At 43.1% G+C, this 20,043-nt stretch overlaps 1 protein-coding gene across 1 annotated transcript in view; it reads right to left on the bottom strand.

Annotated features, from left to right (window-relative positions):
• Nucleotides 1–20,043, bottom strand: part of DLGAP1 (discs large homolog associated protein 1) — a 176,726-nt gene that overhangs the window by 93,720 nt on the left and 62,963 nt on the right. The window contains exon 4 of the mRNA XM_015420221.1: nt 13,530–13,770. Coding sequence (XP_015275707.1) covers nt 13,530–13,770 — 241 coding nt within the window. The remainder of the gene's footprint in view (nt 1–13,529; nt 13,771–20,043) is intronic.

The raw sequence follows: 20,043 nt of genomic DNA, 5'->3' as shown, positions 1-20,043 counted from the left end.
ATCAGATCACAGGCCTCTCAAGGTCTGCTGCCTTGAGAGGATTGAACCTGGAACCTTTCTGCATGCAAAGCAAACGTTTTATCGCAGAGCCACAGTTCTGCACCCCCCAGCTTAATAGAATTCTATTTTATCGCAGATGACATAACTCTCTTCAGTGCATGCCATATTGTTTTGAAGGACAGATTAACTTCAGATCAGTATAACTCTCAGTCAAAAGAAAGAATATACTATCATGCCATCATTTTTATTGACTTTAACTAGGGACAACTTCCACCACAAATAGCTAAGCTATATTTTCTCCCACAAGCAATAATATTAGAGGATTTCCTCACTGCAGTATTAAAAAAAAAAAAAACCTCACCACCTATTATATCTTTTTATTGCTGGGAACTGGGGGGAAAAACCTAGTTGATATTGGTGTACTACGCTGAGTACTAAATTGCGGTGCTTTACAATATCAAGGAAGAAACGTGGGGTATGTTGATCATTTCTGAGATTTAGAGTGAAGATTGTTTTTCTTGGGTTTCCCCTGGGTTTTTTCTTTATAGCATAATAAAGCCGAATGAAAATGTTTGTTTTGAGAACTGCTTAATAATACATGTACCCGGTAGTCCACAACAGCTTCATTGGAGCAATTAGTACTATAGACTTTTGCATAAATACATATATAAGAGATTTGAAAATCTGGTAATATGTACTACATCAGGCAAATAAATATGTGATGTGCAAACTCCGAAATGGGAATTATTGCCATGATGAAGCAGCAATAGCTTCAGATGTTGCCTTGTTCTGGTGTGGAAAAAGCACTAAAGGAGCTGTGAGTGTATTAAATCCACTTATTAAAATGTTCACAATTTTTTTTCTTCAGCAATTAGAAGGTTCTGTTGTTTAAAAATCTTGTCTGCAGGTTCTACAGGGATACTCCCACTATGCTTGGAGACTGCAATATACTGGCATATTGTGGCTATGATCCTACGTATTCCCAGCAGCAAGTTCAATAGTATTACAATAATCCCCCACCAATTAGAACACTGCTTGCCTAGGCCCCTGCATTAGCTATGCACAGAGGTACCCATTAACAGCAGGGGTGTGTCAGTAGGTTCAGTATGCACACAAGGATGCTTATCGGGACAGATTATAGTACCTCCACCCTCAGGACCACAGTCCAGTGGTCAAGAGGTTATCAAATAGAATTCAGAGAATTTCCACGAGAAGGGTTGAAATCCTTATGAGTCCAATGAGACAAAGCTAATGACACTGCACACAACACATTCATAATGCTTCTGTGTAAGGTTAGCAAGTTAAGAAAATAAGAAGAGCCCTGCTAGATCAGACCAGTGGTCCATCTAGTCCAGCATCCTGCCTCACAGAGTGACCAACCAGTTCCTTTGGGCAGCCAACAACAGGACATAGAGGCCGAGGCCTTCCCCCAGTGTTATCTCCTGGCTCTGGGATTCAGAGGTTTAGTGCCTCTGAATGTGGAAGTTCCCTTTAGTCACCATGGCTAGTAGCCTCTGATAGACCTATCCTCCACGAATCTATCTAACTCCCTTTTAAAGCTGTTTATTCCTGTTCTTTACAAGGGAGAGGGAAAGGAGTGACATGGATGATGAAGAATGGAACTTACTGTGGCAGGCTACCTGGCAATGGCCTGCCTGGCAGGCACACCCCTGGGCCCAGTAGCCAGGACTCACCTGGATGGAATAGGGTGGGGATCAGGGGCAGCCATGGTATCCTCGGCAACAGAGCACCTGTCTTAGGAAAGCTCAAAAGGTATGGAGGCAGCAAGCAAGCCTAGATGGGGGAACAATGGCTCTCTAGGCCCAGGTGTCTAAAGGCAGGGTGTGGCTATGCAGAGGAGGAAACAGGGGAGGGTGGATCTTAGCTCAAGGGCCAGGTGTGAAATTGGGACTACAAAAAGAGAGGAAAGGGAAACGGGAGGGGACTGCTGGCTGGAGAGAGAAGGTACAAGAGCAGGAAGGAATGCAAAGCCAGCTAGGGGGAGAAGGGGGAAGCAGCAGCCACCAGAAAGGGAGAAAAATGGCCTCAGGGAGGTTATTAGGCAAAAGGGCAGGTTGCAGTACTGTGTGGCTATTCTCCTTTGTAACGTACTGTAACCCTGAGGTGGGTGAAGATAACCACACCTTCAGGTATCTAGAGCGGTCAACTGAAAAGAAAAACCACCTGTGCAAGGAAGCAGTGACTCTGCAGTGACTAGGGTCCCCATGGACCCCAGGTATGATGGTCCCTTGCCCCCATCACACTTACACAACAAATTCACAGAAGCAAAATTTTAATCTGCTTGGAAGCTCAGTGGGAAAGAACGATACAGGGGGGAAATGTGGAACCTGAGGAAGTCACAAATGAGACTGCAGCATGGTTGTCAGCTTTTGATTGTCTCCAATAATGGAGAGAGAGAGAGAGAGACACTGGTATTAAAGTCTTAGCACTCTCACATCATGGAGGAATACCTTAACCACAGAGCCACATGAACAGGTATGATGGGAACTTCCAGAGGTCAAGCCTATAAACCTGCCCCCTTCCCTCTCTGACGCTTGTAGCATGTCCAGGGCTCCAAGCCATACAGCCAAGCATTGTAGGGGCTTTATGTAGTTCCACAGCTCGGTGGGTGGGATTAGCAAACATATAAGAAATCCCAGATTCAGTCGCTGGTTATAAAGAGCCACTCATGTGTGATTGCGAATATCTGGCACATGAACCAACAGAGTTATTGGTTCACAGGTCAGGGGCTGTATGGGATGATCAGGGCCCCCAATGGCAGACAGTTTCCAGGGTTGGTTTTGGAAACTGTCTGCCGTTTGGGAACTCCTTAACCCCGTCCAGCCACCGTTCCACCAAGCTCATTAGGATGATGCTGATGTTTCACGCAGAATGCCTGGCTATCCACTCTCACTGACAGTTCCTCATCTGTGCCACACTGCTTATTTACTGTCAACATCAGCAGCAACTGGGAGAAGGGGAAGGAGGCAGGGAATGAGAAGAGCCCTTTGCTGCTGGGACCCCACCTCTGAGGGTGTTCCAAGGATAGTCATAGGCAGAATGGGGGTCCTCAGTCCTATTGGGCCGTAGTCATGGACACCCCACTGGTTCCCTTTTGGAATGTGAGTTATGAAGGCAGCTGAGGTGAATAATATGAGAGAGAAACTCCCCATCTGAGAACAGTTATCAAAACAGACACAGCTAGAAGGATGATAGTTTTTATTGTACAGCATCAGCGGTGGAGCTATGACTGCCGTGCATCACAGAAGCACCTAGTCCCAGAAATATCTACTGTTGTTGTTCTTGCTTTGCAGAGCCCCTGTACTGTTAGAGCCTGTGTGATACAGAAACAAGAGGAGCCTATCCTTCCATCACTGCACCTGTATATGGGCTGCAGCTGCAGCTCTTACATACTAACTGTCATGTTCCCTGGAAAGGCTCAAGACCTCCACTAGAACAAAAAAGATGACAGCTTCACAGAGCAACAGCTGACTTCTGCTCTGTTGGGTCACTGCTGATGCTGTAGGCTTCTCTTATCATTTCCACGGCCCTGGTGGTTGGTAACACCCTTGCTTCTGTGCATGATGACTGGCTGCCTGTGGAGAGAGACAAGTGGAGGGAAATGAAAATGGATAGTCCTGCATGGGGTTCCTGTGCAGTTTTTATTCGTGATTGTTAAGCAACCAAGGGATGATGCTCTCTCTGCCTCATTTGCCTTGATCTAGCTTCCCATTTGTCCCCGTGGCATCCCTTTTATGTTTGCACTTGGGGAGTTTCACCATTTGGGACAGTTAATACTGTCCTTGACATAATACTCACCTATCCAAAGCAGAACTCAGCTTCCAATTACTGTTTGTTCTGTTGCCATATGACCTGGCTCTTACTCTGGAAGGAAAATGAGTCACGAGAAACAATCAGGCTAGCAGTAGCAACAAATGGAGCAGGGGGGGTTGGTGTTTACCAACAGAGGTGGCAATGCTTCCTGTTGCCTTCATTGGTGGGTGGTACATTTGGGGGTTGCTGGCAACAGAAGTTCCCTTTCTGCATAATGCACACTTGCCCACTGTCCCCTTTGTGCTGAACACAGCTCTAACTTGTTGAATGGAGGCGAGTTGTTTAGCCAATGCAAAATAACTACCAGTTTTAAGGTGATGGGAAACATTCTGTTGCCATGAATGCGTGAGTGCTCTGCACACCCATCATTTCTTTTGGACAGCATGGGGGAATGGAAGGAGAAGATGCAGGAATCAAAGATATACAGCTAGAACTTTCTGGACTATGACCATTACCACACATCTTCATGGTTACAGGAGGGAAGAAGCAAGGCTCAGGTAAAAGCAAACCAGCAGCCCAGGTTACCCCAACCTGGTAGAACAAGGACCCTGATACAGGCTCAGGATTGAAAAAGGAGTGAGAAAAATAAACAAGAGGGAGAGCAGTGATGCATCATTGAGTGAAATATAAACTTGGATAGGTTAGATTGTCTGGGTGGGATATGGGTTTGCAGTGTCTGAGACACAGGGGGATTACTGAATGTACATAAATAATGTGTTCGTAGAACATCTGATTATTAAGCATGTTTTCGGTGGTTGCAAATCTTCACAATGAGGATTTAAGCTGGGCATGGCATACACTATTTGTAAACCATATGGGTCAAAGGCAGTAGAACATACTGAATAAAGTTGTCTCTCTCTCTCTCTCTCTCTGTCTATCTGTCTGTCTAATCTATCCATCCTGTCCAAAAAAATCCAAGGCTCCCATCAACAACATTAAAACAATTCAATAAAAATGATCAATTATAAACAATTTTTTTGAAAGCTCCACCCTGTAGAGTTTTCAAGGCAAGGGACGTTCACAGGTAGTTTGCCACTGCCTGCCTCTGCATAGCAACCCCTGGACTTCCTTGGTGGTCTCCCATCCAAGCACTAACCAGGGCTGACCCTGTTTAGCTTCCAAGATCTGATGAGATCTAGGCTGTCCAGGTCAGAGCGGCACAAGATAAATCAGCAGTCTGCACAACAGTGATACAAAGACCATCCATAAAATCAAATTAAACCAATAGGCAGGGGGTCACACCAAAATAAACAATATAGCAACTTAACCAAAAACTTCATGTAACCAAAATGTGTTTACATGGCATCTAAAAGACAACACCGGGGGAGGCCATTTTACAAATGTGATGTCACCATGGAACAACCGCTCTCCTTAGTTGCCATCCACCTTGCCTCTGTTAGGTAGGGAATCTGGAGAAAGGCTTCAGGAGGTGAACTTGGGGAACTGGAAGAGGAGTTTTTTAGATTCTCTTTTTTTCCAGGCCATTGAGATTGTACTTGAAAACACAACACAAAAGATAAACTATCTGATGTTTTAGAGCAGTGGCAGCATTTTAGTCCAAGTGCAGTTTCTGAGAAGTCTTCAAAGGCAGGACCATGTAGACGCAGAGGTGTCAAATTCATTTGTTATGAGGGCTGGATCTGACATAGATGTCACTTTGTCGGGCTGTGCCGTGTGTGCCATAAAATGTAATGCCAGGTACTGGAGATATAAACTTTAGAAAGGACACAAGCAAACCCAATTAACAATATTAATTTTTACTCAAAATACAAACATGCTTAAAACATTAACACTCTCAACAGTATTTCCTTACAGTATCTCCATGATGCCCACCCTCCCACTCCCACCACCCATTACACATTAGCACTGCTCACAGGCCAGATAACAGCCCTGGGTAGGCCAGTTCTGGCCGTGTTTGACACCCTTGAGTAGAGCATATTTCACTACTTTGACCTTATAGGAACAAGTTACGAATATCTTGAAGCCACAATTTATTTCTCTCCAATGACATCCACTCCTAAACTACTAATAAGACTTTAATTCTGCTATCACTGTGGACACTGGCCTTGAACCATTAAAAACAAAAAGGCGTAAAGACATTCTGTTCTGCAGAAACATGGTTTTGTGCTGTGTCTACTGTTAAGTCTCTAGGAAATGACTGCCTTTCTGAGCTGATTGCTACCTTCCTATCTCGTCGTATATACAATGCTCAGTTTGCTTCAGAATTCATGAACTGGGTGGTTCTTGGCTGATTTTATGACATGGTGAGGCACTGTATGTAGCTCAAATGGGGGGAAAGTCTTTTATGCGTGTAGCAATAATTTCAAAAGAGCAACAACAAAAGCCTGTAATAGTAACTGAAAATGAAATGCCATTATGTGGAATCAATGAAACACTTTTTTCTTGAACACAGTGTTCTGTTTTGGAACAGGAAACATAAAGGTCAACAAAATCAATTAAAAAGTCTTTCTTGAAGGATGAAATGGAAAAGCAACTTGGTTGTAAGAATTATATCCACAGGAAGGAAATTTATTTCTGAAATAAGAGCTCCATGAGAAATTATACTAAGGATTACTGCATAAATGTATCCCATCACTTGGTTTTCATGAATGTTTAAAGTGACCACTGAAAAACAATGTATTTGAAGTAATATGTTTGACCCGCATTGGTTCACTGATACATGTCAAACTTTTCATACTGTAGTTATAAGAACTGGCAAATGTGAAAACCTCCTTGGGCCAAAGCTTATGAAAACCGGTGGCTATATCTCTGGTTCTTCATTCTCAGAAAAAGAGTATTTCAGAAACAGGGGGACTATCTATACTTTCCCATATAATCCTGAAACAAAGGCACTTTAAGCTCTTTTGGAGTATAGAGAGTTGTTGGATAGACATGGAAACTATCCGGCCGCTCAAGGAACAGGAGAAAGGAAGTTCATACAGGCCCTTAGGATGTTTTCAGGTGTTTGAATAAAGACCTCAGCAAAGCAAAACGCTTGCTGAAAACCACAGAATTATCCCAACTGACCTTCAATAATGTAAACAGATGCAAGAAGAAATAGTGTTAACAGTTTCATGAACCAATCAAAACCCCTACTGGAAGGACTAACAATTACTGATAGATACTACTTTAAAGAGGCACAGCTTGCATTTCGAATAATGCTGTCTTTGGTAAATTAGGAAGAGTTCAGAGTCTCAGGTTTGACCTATGATTGTCAGTTACAATCAACATTCACACCTGGGCCATGAAAGAGGGTAGCAAACATACGAAACACTCAAGGAAAGACTGGGCATAAAATAGTTCATTAAGCCTTTCACTCAAAATAAGGCTAAAAATTAAAGACAGGTTCAGAAGAAGCTGAAAAATTGTTTGTCAAAAGTGTTTGCATGCCTGAGCTCCTCCTGTCTTTTCATGTAAGTCCAAGATATGATCTGCTCTCTGGGTTCATTATACAGTTGCTTCAAACTACATTTCAAAATGTGTTCTTTCTTACTAATGAGGAGGTAACCTTGGAAAGGTCATTCTATTTTAGATTCCACAGCACTAAATCATGATAGATTGGAGGTGAACATTTCTCACTTCAGGAGATCTGCAATACAGGCCTGTCCATTTTGAAAGCAAATACATGTCAGTGTGGAGTCGTTTCCTGGCACAGACAGCCTCTTCCAGTGCCATGCTATTTTAGTTAGACAAATATGGAATATCTACCATCATTTTGATTCAGTTCTGGGTGGATACAGACAACCATTCTATCTGAACCTGTGTGGTAAAATTCTCCTTGCTATCATCTGGCAGGATAATATAGACAACCAAGCTACCAAAACATGGGATTACTTACTCCCAGAGTAGGTAAATATTCGTTCCCTGAAAAAGGGAGACTCATTCAGTCATCTATCATGGCTGAACATTTTTTCCATATATGTTTTATTTTGATGAGCTAGTTAGATGTTAACCTACACACTGGGAAACTGTTTCATATGGAAATCAAAAGAACCCAATCTAACTAGTGGCAGAAATTCTGAATGCCATAGCAATCTAGGTTTCATTTCATTGTGAGATGGATACTTTCTTGCTGTGCACAGAGAAAAGTAAGCAGAAAACACAGCACAATGGAAATCAGTGGTCTAGTTCAGTGTCTTGTGAGTACTGAACTTCATTCCAATTCTGTTTATTGAACGCTTAGGGCTTAGAGAAAAGATTAAACTTGCGATTCTACTGAGCAGCTCATTCAACACAACTCGTCAATCAGGCTGACAAGAGAAGGTCTCAGAAGGTTTCACACCAAGCCCCAGTTTATTACAAATCAGTTGCTTGCATTTCGCTGATGCTGTATATATTATGGGGAAGCAACGTAGATCATAACAACATTGGAATTCATAGCTGTAGCTGTATACTCAGACAGGAGTTCCAGACAGAACTTAAAGATGCCAACTCTTTTCCTTTTTCTTTTGGCAGGCTTCCTTTATCCTATAACTCCCCAGCAGAAATGTGGTAGCTGAACATTCACTAGCCCATAGATGTAGCAATGGCAAAAACTTCACATGCTGATTTGGGAGGAGGGCATAATTTTCTGCATGTCAGCACAGGTATTAAAGCATATAAAAGTTCCCAATGCTAACAGGGTCCCAAGGCAAGCCAAGATATACAAAGGCAGAAGCAACAATAATGGTAAAACATGATACCCAAGGTTGTCCATATGCGACGAAACTTTATTTTCCAATTGATTAAAAAAGCAATTGTGTTTGTAACTGTTGGCCTTTATGATCTGACACTGTGTGCCTTTGATGCTCCTAGTTGGAAGTACTGCGGCAGGCCACACAAGGCTGCCCTCGAAGCAATCACACCTGGTTCAGCATGTAGCTGCCACACTGCTGAGATTAGGCAGCTGAGAAAATTAAACTCATTTTTCAAAAACTGCATTGGCTTCCTGTTCCCTTTGAGCAGAGCTCAGTATTATAAGTTTATTCTTTGAAACTTTATATGATTCCAGTCTGGCCATTTGTAGTGAATGCCCCTGTACTGAGAACTAGAGGGGGAAAATGTGATCCTGCTAGTTCTGCTGGATCTCTCAGCGGCCTTTGATACCATTGGCCATAGTAGCCTACTGAGCTACCTCTCAGCACTGGGACTGGGAGGCACCATGTTATGGTCTGGCCATTTGCAGTGACTGCCCCTATCCCACTCAGTAGCCTGGAGAAGAGCTTACGATTTCCCATTTCCAATCAGGTGTCTATTACAACTGTTTAGGGTGATGACTGCAGTCCAACTGACATCATAAACATCTCTGTGTGAATATAAGAAATGGATGCTTTACAGGTTCTTTGTTGCCTAAAGATACAGACATAGAACACGTTTTAATATGAAAAATGGCCTTTTGCTGAAAATTACCGCAAGGCATTAATTTGAATCTAATAACAGACCTTGCTAACTGTAAGCAGAGATGTCACAATCTTTCACACAGTTCATAATCTGTAACCTCTTTCTAAATATGGGACAGGCCTAGGCTGTCTAGTCCTTTTCTGAAGACCAGGGTAATATCTTAATTTTATCAAGACAATGATTGGTACAACTTCGCTCATTCTTCTACTAGTCTTTCTATCCTGCCTTGTCCTATATTTACTGTGGATGAAGACAGGGAAATGGACTAGTGGAAGAACAAGACATCAGGAATAGCAGCTGCCTCATCTCTCAATATAAGCATATTTAAGGGAACAAGTTTCATCTCCAAACAAGAGCCCAGCAACCCTATGATTGATGCTTTTGGTGTGTTATTTAGCACATGGCATTTCATTCCCCCCTCCCCGTTTTCCCTCAGATTTTCCCTGTTCTTCATTCCCAGAGTGTTTGTGTTCTTTTAGTGTGGGTGGAATCCACTGCATGAGTGCTAACTCAGATCCTTTTTCATAAATGTTCACAAATCATTTCCTTTTCACTATGAACTTACTTACAGGGAATTAGCAATTCAAGAATGTACACGAACATAGAATCTTCCATTCCTTACTTGTAAAGAAGTTGGCCTAGGAAGAGTGAAGCCAAGCAGGCATCCTGTAGCAATTCTACAGAAGCTCCATTAATATGTTTCCTTGGCAATGTGGTAGGTGCTGAAAAAAATGCTCTGTACAGTCAAGGCTCCACATCACAGCAGTCATGTCTAGAAGCACCAGGCTTGTGGTTCAGCTACTTCCCACGCCAGCATTTCATCTTCTTCTGGGGCACTTGGTGTGGGAAGAAACTACACAACTAAGCCAAATTGCACAACTAATACTTGCATAAATTACTACTGTGATATGAAGCTCTCCAATTAATCTGAACTTCTGTTTTTTAGCAGCTATGACATTATCAAGGCAAATAATTAACCCAGCCTGATGAACAACTACACTTGCAACTGAAGAGATCATGAGGATTCCAGAGGAGGAATATGGGCCCTAAGAGGATGAGAGGATTCATGTGCATTCCCCCTAATTAACTCTGGAATAAAATTAATTGATGTGCACAAAATATTTTCAGATCCGGTAATTGGGACATGCCGGTAGGTTTGACAGGTACATGCCTAGCAACCCCAGGAGACTGTGCATGTGAAAAAGACACTGCTTGATGCAGTGCTATCACTTCCTAGTGAAGACCTGGAAGCATGTCAAGCAATGTTCTAAGAATTTCTTGAATCTCTATGGTCAACATCACAGAGATTTGGGGAATTCCTAGAGTGTTGCCCAATGCAATTATGTCATTTCTGGGTCTTCACTTGGAAGTGATGTCACTGCATCAATTGACTTTCTCCCCATTTCCCCCATCCCCTGAGTGCAGGAGGGCATGGGAGGCATTGCCGGGAGTTTGGTGCTTATACAGCCCAGATATCTGAATGAAGGTTATAATCACTGTATTCTAGACCATGCTATAGAGGATATGATTAATCAAACCGGAGCTAGGGACATAGGGGGATTTCTCTACCATCCTGAAGGAAATCCCAGGTTTGTAGAAAAATCTGAAATACCGTATTTTTTGGACCATAAGACTCACTTTTTCTTCCAAAAAAAGTGGGAGGAAAAGTGAGTGCGTCTTATGGACCGAAGGTTCAGAATATGTTTTTCCCTGTTTTCCTTCTTTAAAAACTAGGTGCGTCTTAAGGTCAGGTGCGTCTTATGGTCCGAAAAATACGGTACATTAAAAATATTTTGAGGGATTAAAACTGACCCGACACAGTGGCCATTTTAGCAACTGCTTGGCAACCACAATATCGCTGTGCCTCTAAGCCTTGGTCTCTGTAAAACAAAGCCCGGGGAAGAGGCCTTTGAGGCCAGAACAGCCCTGTAAAGGTCCTATGCCCCTCCTAGGTGTGCTAACCTCCAGGTGGGGCCTGGAGATATCTTGGAATTTTTACTGAACTCCAGACTACAGAGATAATTTCCTCTGGAGAAACAGGCTGTTTTTTGGAGGGTAGATTTATGGCATTATACCTCCCTGCAATCCCAGCCCCTTGCCAAATTTGCCTTCCCCAGGCTCCACCCCCAAATTTCCAGGAATTTTCCCACCCAGAGTCAGCAGTTTACGAGCACTGGAGACTTACTATGCATGCAACTGGGCCCAGCCTGGCCAGCACCACATAACTGAGTCCTGCCTGGCAGTGCAGCTGGCAGCACACAACCAAGCCCAGCCCAGCAGTGCAGACAGCACTGAGCAACTAGGACCGATTTCCTGCTAGCTCTGTGCAACCAGGTCCAGCCTGGTCACTGGCAGCAGTACAACTGGGCTAGGCTTTGCCTAGGGAGAGGCGGGCAAGGTGGAGGCAGGGGGCAAATAAATAACGATTGGCTGATAGGCGGGAAGGAGAAAATGAAGCAGTGAAAAAGGAGAGGCTATGGGGGCTTTCAGGGAGAGGAAACAGTGGGGACTCTTTGTGGGATCCTTGCTTGTCATATATTTAAGAGTTGTAAGTCGTCCCCACCATCCAGACCAAAAAATCCACAAATAGGGCCACCCAGGGTTAGGGTAGATTTTGGCAAATCCAGATGACCACCCAGGTTTTGAGGGGGGTGGGGTGGGAACTTAAAAAGGGGAGGATTAAATAAAACACAAAATAGTTTAAAAGTGTCAACATTACATAGGCAATCCAAAACTACAATCAAAATCTCATGGGGTATACTTGTAAACCTTGGAACTTTTAAACAATATTGCACACTGGTTTTTAGACACATAAGAGGAAATGAAATATTTAAAACATACAGGGGGAAAAACCATAGATTAAAAATGACATGATCAGACATTTTAACAATCATACAAACTCAGGTGTAACTGTAATTTCAAAATATAATTAAAAATTGGATTATTACCCAGAGTAGAATGCCACAAACCAGTGTCACTGTTAATCAAAGGAGTGACTGACCTACCTGATAATTACCGTAAATCCGAATTAACAACAATTACATGGGCTTTAAGTGCTGCTGAAATAAATTTGGCGTTTCATTTAATTCCCTTTGGAGGTGAGACAGGAAGCAGGAGTTGAGGATGGGAGAGGCTGTGGAGGAAAGTTCACAGGGTCTGCGAGGGGGTGGGAAAGAGAGCCAGGAGGGTGACATGGAGAAGAGCAGGAGAAATGGAAGCTGGCCTGGGTGGAGGGAAGAGGGGCAAGCCCCAGGAAAGGGACTTCTCCTCCCCCATGAGTCCTCCTACAAATGCTTGCAACACAAATGCAGTTATTACTGCATGCTGTACACTTCATATAAATCTGACATTTGCATTTGAGTTCAGGGAGGAAAGATAAAGTCTTGACACAAAAGTTAGCCTGAAATTTCGTAAGTGTATTCTTGCATACCCACAGCTAACCTGGGGAAAATGGTGGCCAGATCTTCGTTTGATACGAAGTAGCATTGTTTCCACTGACTTGCCCAATTTAGACAAGCTGGGACTTTTTGTCAGGAACATTCTGTGTTGAAAAGTTTCTACATATAAAAAGCATGCCAGCAGTGCTGAGAACAGAACAGAATAAAAGCCAACTTGCTACTCTATTATTCTTTCCCCAGTAGGTGTGAAAACCACTTTGCACTACTGTCCCACCCAGAAGGCCATCTTCTTGTCCTATCGACCTCAAGAACAAAAGCTCAATGAATTTACTAAGATAGGCACTTAATACACATCAGTACATATAGGACCCATTATAAAGCATTCCAGAATGGTACACACAGCTGTGGGTATTCAGAAAACTTGCACCATGTTGGCATGCCAAAAGAATGAAGAACTGTTGGGAATTCACCTTAACACAGATTGAGTTATGGCAATGATACGTTTCTAGGAAGCTGCCAAAAATTACTATATATTTAAGAAATGTTTAATAGAGCCATACATGCTAATTCAGTGAAATATTCACATATCCACATCTGTTGTAACCCTCTTCACACTACAGCTTTATCTCTCCATGCTTTCCCCATTAATCTTGTTTCCATTGCAAACCCCGAAAGACTTCAAACTTCCTTGGCACCTCCCTGCCTTCAAAGTTCAGACTGGCTCACTTCTTCCAGCACACAAGCACACACACACAGCCTCACCAGAGACTTTACCTATCTCCACAGTGTGTGCCTGAATGGCAGCCCAAATGGAGTGAATGGAGGGCTACACTTTCAGACTGTACAGGCCGCCCTAGCAGTGAACATGAAATCATCCCTTTCTTTGTCCTGTCTCTGATTTCTTATTATGTAACTCACCAGTGCTGCTTTGGATGGTCCTCACAGTGGTAGTTGTGCGTGGGGGAGAGGAGGACCTCAGCGACAAACATTCATCGTCTTGGGAACAGCCCTTTTCAATGGCTCTGACGTAGCTGTGGCTCCTCATGCGGAAGCAGCCCGGCATTGGCAGATCCAGGGCTTCTACTGCCTGAGACTCTAGTTCACTGAACACTGACTCACAGACTGATTCGAACTGACCATTTACTTCCATCTCGCTCACCTGCAGGCAAACAACATGCAGGTTAATTAAATCCAGTAGAACAGTCCAGCTTGCATTACTATCTAAAGCCAAAGGGGAAAGGAAGGAACAAAACCTTAAATTCTCATGATAAAGAATCACCAAGCAGCTAAAGAGGATACTTCCTCTTGGCACAGGAGGATTATGTACACTTTGGAAATACACTTGTGTGCTCAAGCATTAATGAATACCCAGCTTAACAATTTTACATGTTTTACTAAAAATGCTTTCCTGGGAGTAAGCCCACTGAATAAAATGGGACTTACTTCCAAGAAGACCTGCTTATAATTGCTCCCTTAGTCTCTAGAACATGATGAAAACTGCTTTGGCCAACTGCAGAAGTTCTATCTTGGTAGAACCAGCAAAAGGAAATCTGTTATGATGCAGCTTAGTTTTCAAGAGCCTCAACTTTTAAAGTCACATGGCAGCATCAGTTGCAGTTTTAATAAAATAAAGGAGGGTAAATTTTAATCCTAATTTGTTGGGAACAAAATTTCAAATGATCTTTAGAGAGATAAGAAAAGCTTTTGAAAAAAACCTTCTATACATAGAGTATGGTTGGTCTCTAAAATGGCAAAACATGGCTTGCAAGAAGTTATTAAACAAAGAAATGGAAATGGAAATAACAACAGAGATAGGAAAGTGGCCAGCTAAAAGACCACGTATGTTCTTCCAAAGTAATAATGTTACTTGTGACATTCGCAGTATTTTTTTACATTTGTATCACAGCCTTTCCCAATCCATACCAAGCCTCTAAAGTAAAGCTGCAAAGTCAGCAGTTTTCTAAATCTAACTTGTGACTTTTGGGCTGACTTGGTTCTAGGGTTCCCAAGTACCTACCTACGATCCGGCGGGGGACACATGCTTCCCCGCCGGAAGATTCTTGCTTGGAACACAGGCGCTGCACTATTCCATCGCCCAGACGTGACGTAGGCACATACCTGGGCGACACTCTGGTAATGGGACTGGACACTCGATGGTACCCTGCGGGAATGGTCCCGCGAAGAACTATACATCCCCCGCTGAATTAAGGTAAGTACTTGGGAGCCCTGCTTGGTTCCTCGCATTCAAGCCAAACACTCTATACCAGCTCATGCCTTTCCAGTCACCTCTTTGTAAAACACACCAATCCAGGTTTGTTTTGAGTCTCATCTTTTCCTTGTAAGGTTGGGGGCACAGTCTAATGATGTGGGCATATCTGTTTCTTTAATTGACTGCATACACCTTCTTCTGCCACACCTCTGTCAGTTAATTGAATACTGGGAAGCAGATGGAACTTGTTCTTATGTGGCTGCTGCTGAAATTGACTGCTTCATACCTGTTTCCATCTTCTACCTCCATAATGTCTATTAGAATTTATCCATGCAGTGATGTTATGACATTCCACACTTTTCCACCATTGCTACTGGGAATCTATGGTATGAAGCAAGGATGAAGAACTGCAGAATGTCATGATACAAGCTCCAAAAGGGGAAGTAGGAAGGAATGAGACATGATGTTATTATTTTTGGTGACAACCACGCTTTCCCCATAATGTCTAGTTTAGATGTAAATGGTAAATCTAAAGGAAAGAACCCTGAATATTCAGCTAGGACCCACTACTGAGATTTCAGATATTTGGGTAGGTTATAAGCAGTGTTCCCTCTAAGCTGAGTTAGTGTGAGCTAGCTCATAGTTTTTTAGCCTCTAGCTCACACATTTTTGTCTTCGCTCAGGAAGGGTGTCTCCAGAGCAAACTGATTTGTGCAGTAGCCAAATCGCTCGCTCCCAACTTGAATGCCAGTAGCTCACAAAGTAGAATTTTTGCTCACGAGACTCCACAGCTTAGAGGGAACATTAGTTATAAGGGGTTAACTAGTGATAGTAGTAACTCTGATTTCTCTTCAAAAATTAAATTATTAAACTGATTTGGGACATGACAAGTCACATAAAGAAAAAGAGTCAGGACTTTATTAAACAATGAAAAAAGTACAAAGTGGTAGAAACGTCTGTATCAAGGCATGTATCAAGGCATCTTTCCTTAAAATCTGCCTCCATTCCTGAGGATTGGAAGGTAGCTAATGTCACTCCCATCTTTAAAAAGGGTTCCAGAGGAGATCCGGGAAATTACAGGCCAGTCAGTCTGACGTCGATACCGGGTAAATTGGTGGAAACCATTATTAAGGAAAGAATTAGTAGGCACATAGATGAACAAAACCTATTGAGGCAGACTCAGCACGGTTTCTGTAAGGGAAGATCTTGTCTCACTAACCTGTTAGTGTTCTTTGAGGGGGTGAACAAACATGTGGACAAGGGGGATCCAATAGATATTATTTACCTTGACTTCCAGAAAGCTTTTGATAAAGTTCCTCATCAAAGGCTCCTAAGTAAGCTCAAAAATCATGGGATAGAAGGACAAGTCCTTTTATGGATCAAAAACTGGCTAGTTCATAGAAAACAGAGAGTGAGTGTAGGTGGGCAATTTTCTCAGTGGAGGGTGGTAAGCAGTGGGGTACCGCAGGGATCAGTACTTGGTCCACTGCTTTTTAACTTGTTCATTAATGATTTGGAGATGGGAGTAAGCAGTGAAGTGGCTAAATTTGCGGATGATACAAAGTTGTTCAGGGTGGTGAAAACCAGTGAGGATTGTGAGGCACTCCAAGGGGATCTGTCAAGGATGGGCGAGTGGGCGTCAACATGGCAAATGGGGTTCAATGTGGCCAAGTGCAAGGTGATGCACATTGGAGCCAAAAATCCTAAATATAAATACACATTGATGGGGTCTGAACTGGCAGAGACTGAGCAAGAGAGAGATCTTGGAGTTGTAGTGGATAACTCACTGAAAATGTCGAGACAGTGTGTGACTGCAATAAAGAAGGCCAATGCTATGCTGGGGATTATTAGGAAGGGTATTGAAAACAGATCAGCCAATATAATAATGCCCCTATATAAATCAATGGTGAGACCTCATTTGGAATACTGTGTGCAGTTCTGGGCACCACACCTTAAAAAGGATATTATAGCTTTGGAAAAAGTGCAGAAAAGGGCAACTCGAATGATAAAAGGGTTGGAACACTTTCCCTATGAGGAAAGGTTAAAGCGCTTAGGGCTCTTTAGCTTGGAGAAAAGACGACTGAGGGGTGACATGATCGAGGTTTATAAGATTATGCATGGGAAAGAGCAGGTAAAGAAAGAGGTACTTTTCTCCCTTTCTCACAATACAAGAACTCGTGGGCACTCCATGAAACTGCAGAGCGGTCGGGTTAGAACGGATAAAAGGAAGTACTTCTTCACCCAAAGAGTGATTAACACATGGAATTCACTGCCACAGGAAGTGGTGGGTGCTACAAGCATGGACGGCTTCAAAAGGGAATTAGATAAGCATATGGAGCAGAGGTCCATCAGTGGCTATTCCATGCATATCAACAAAATCCCAAGGATATAGGATTTCATGGATTGTGAAAATACAAAATATGAATATTTGGGTAGGTTATAAGCAGTGTTCCCTCTAAGCTGAGTTAGTGTGAGCTAGCTCATAGATTTTTAGCCTCTGGCTCACACATTTTTGTCTTGGCTCAGGAAGGGTGGCTCCAGAGCAAACTGATTTGTGCAGTAGCCAAATCGCTCGCTCCCAACTTGAATGCCAGTAGCTCACAAAGTAGAATTTTTGCTCATGAGACTCCACAGCTTAGAGGGAACATTGGTTATAAGGGGTTAACTAGTGATAGTAGTAACTCTGGTTTCTCTTCAAAATTATTAAATTATTAAACTGATTTGGGACATGACAAGTCACATAAAGAAAAAGAGTCAGGACTTTATTAAACAATGAAAAAAGTACAAAGTGGTAGAAACTTCTGTATCAAGGCATGTATAAAATGGTACAACTCGAAATACCATTCAAATACCATGCATATCAACAAAATCCCCAAGTATATAGTATTTCATGGATTGTGAAAATACAAAATACGAATGTGTTATGTGCACTTTAATGTCGAGGTTGGTGTATAGAAAGCCATCTAAAATCAGGGGTTTTGGGGGGGTATTTTTGCATTTGTGTGTGTGTGTGTGCCTGGAAATCATGGTGACCTCTGGTGATTCCTAATGGGAAATGGAGGACATTCAGAGAAGTGGCTTGATAGCCTGCCTCTGTATCCTGGCCCTGGTATTCCTTAGAGATCTCCCATCCAAGTACTTGCCAGGGGCCCTGCTTAGCTTCCGAGATCTGATCGGGCTTGCCTGGGCTATCCAGGCTGGGGCCCATCTAGAATCAGTTTTAATCAGAATACACATGAAGAAACATCCTGGATAATAAAAACCTTGACTATTCAAGCTGGGTTTTTTAATGCAAGGTATGTTGTTGAATTTCTGCTGTAGAGTTCCACAATTCTTCACTAGTGCTATAGTATTTCACTACAGTACTTCACTATAGTACTATAAAGGGGGGTGGGGGTGGAGGCTGCAACTATCAGCCCTACTTGCCTCCGAAGTCCAATCAACAGTGGGTACAAAGGCAGCAGCAGTTCTATTCAAAGACAAAATAGAAGTCAACCTCTGTGTCACATACAGTCTGTAAAAGCAAGACTGAAGCTTCACAAGCACATCCTGAAGGTCCTAAAGACTCACAAGTGGCTCCTGGTTTAGCAGAAAAGTATTACTCTGCATGGTCACTGAGGAAGCAACACTTTTCTTTTTACTGTGATGTTGCTCAGGTTCCTTAAATAAAAATCTCTCTCTCTCTCTCTCTCCACTGCATTTGGTGCCAGCTGGCGTTCAAGCTTTTGCATTCCACTCCAGCAGTGGGTGTATTGGTGCAGTAGGAATGAATTCATTTAGTACTGCCAATTTCAAGTTCGCAGAAACCATGTGTCAGCCTCCCCAGATAGAGAAAGTGTCTGAGGCTAAGGTTCTTTAAAAATTATTAGCAGATAACTTGCATAGCGTTAGAAGTCAGAGCAGCTGCCTCGGCACCATCTTGGGGCATCTCTCTGTTAAGGTCGGTTCTTTTAAAAATATTTTTGAATCCATTTATTTCCCTTTTGACTTTTTAAGTATAACAACCTGTCTTTCCAAGTCTTTCTCTTTCATCGGTGAGGTAGAAGTAACATTGTTGTCTTTAAAAGACTGAGGATTGACAATAAGTCTACCAACTTACTATCATACTAGCAGTAAAGCCCGTTGTGAAAGCAATACAACGAAATCTAGAAAGAGGCTCTGGGGGAGTGCTCTGGCTTTGGGCAAACAGTGTCAATTTGCTGTGGTGACCTCAGCAGGGTATAATGACAGAGTCCACTGTTTTCTCCAGAGGAACTGATCTCTGCTACCTGAAGAGCAGTTGTAATTGTGAGTGATCTGTAGCCCTCACCTGGAGATTGGCAGCAATTGTTACCCAGGACAAAATGGCTGGTTTGGAGGGTGGAGTTGGCAACCCCATCTCCTTCCCAGCTAACCATCAACCTACCATTATCTGCCCCTTTGACTTCAGCTGACATCTGCCCTCCCTTCTGCAGAGCAGTTGTAATTCTGAGTGCTCTCCAGCCCTCACCTGGAGATTGGCAACAATGGTTCCCTATGTGGGACTGATTGGTTTGGTGGCTGGAGTCTATGGCATTGTACCTGTCTGAGGTCCCACCCCTCCTCAAACCTCACCCTCTTCAGGCTCCATCCCTCAAACCTCCAGGAATTTCCCATCTGGAGTTGGCAACCCTATCAGGACTGGCCCCAATGTGTTTTCTCCCAAAGGCCAAAGTAGGTGACAGGACCAAGCTTAGTTGCCTACCAACAGGCACTGAGGGGAATGTAGGGTTGCCAGCTCTAAGGAGGGAAATACCTGGAGATTTGGGAGGTGGATTCTGTAGAGGGCAGCATTGGGCAGGGGGGCAGAAGGACTCAGCAGGTATAATGTCATAGGGTCTACCCTCCAAAGCAGCCATTTTCTCCAGGGGAACTGATCTCTGTCATCTGGAGATCAATTGTAACAGTGGGAGATCTCCAGGTCCCACCTGGAGATTGGCAACCCTAGGGGAAAGTCAGCTGCACAGCAGGGGGTTGAAGAGAATGGTTTGATGGCTGCTGGGCCAAGATTGGCAACAATAGTTCCCCAGGAGCCCCATCGTAAATGCACCAAACAATTCCTAAAGATTTTCCAAAACACTACTCTGTTGATAAACTGCAACACTTTGAATTAGCACCAAAGCTTTAAGAGCTCTCCAGCTGTCACCTGGAGACTGGCAACAGCTTGTCTGGAGTGTGGGCAGGATGGCATTGTATCTGTCTGAG

The sequence above is a fragment of the Gekko japonicus genome, unplaced genomic scaffold, assembly GCF_001447785.1.
Source record: "Gekko japonicus isolate JY-2015 unplaced genomic scaffold, Gekko_japonicus_V1.1 scaffold209, whole genome shotgun sequence".
NCBI classification, from domain to species: Eukaryota; Metazoa; Chordata; class Lepidosauria; order Squamata; family Gekkonidae; genus Gekko; species Gekko japonicus.
Note: the sequence above shows the minus strand (reverse complement) of the source record. Positions and strands in the feature narration are given on the sequence as shown.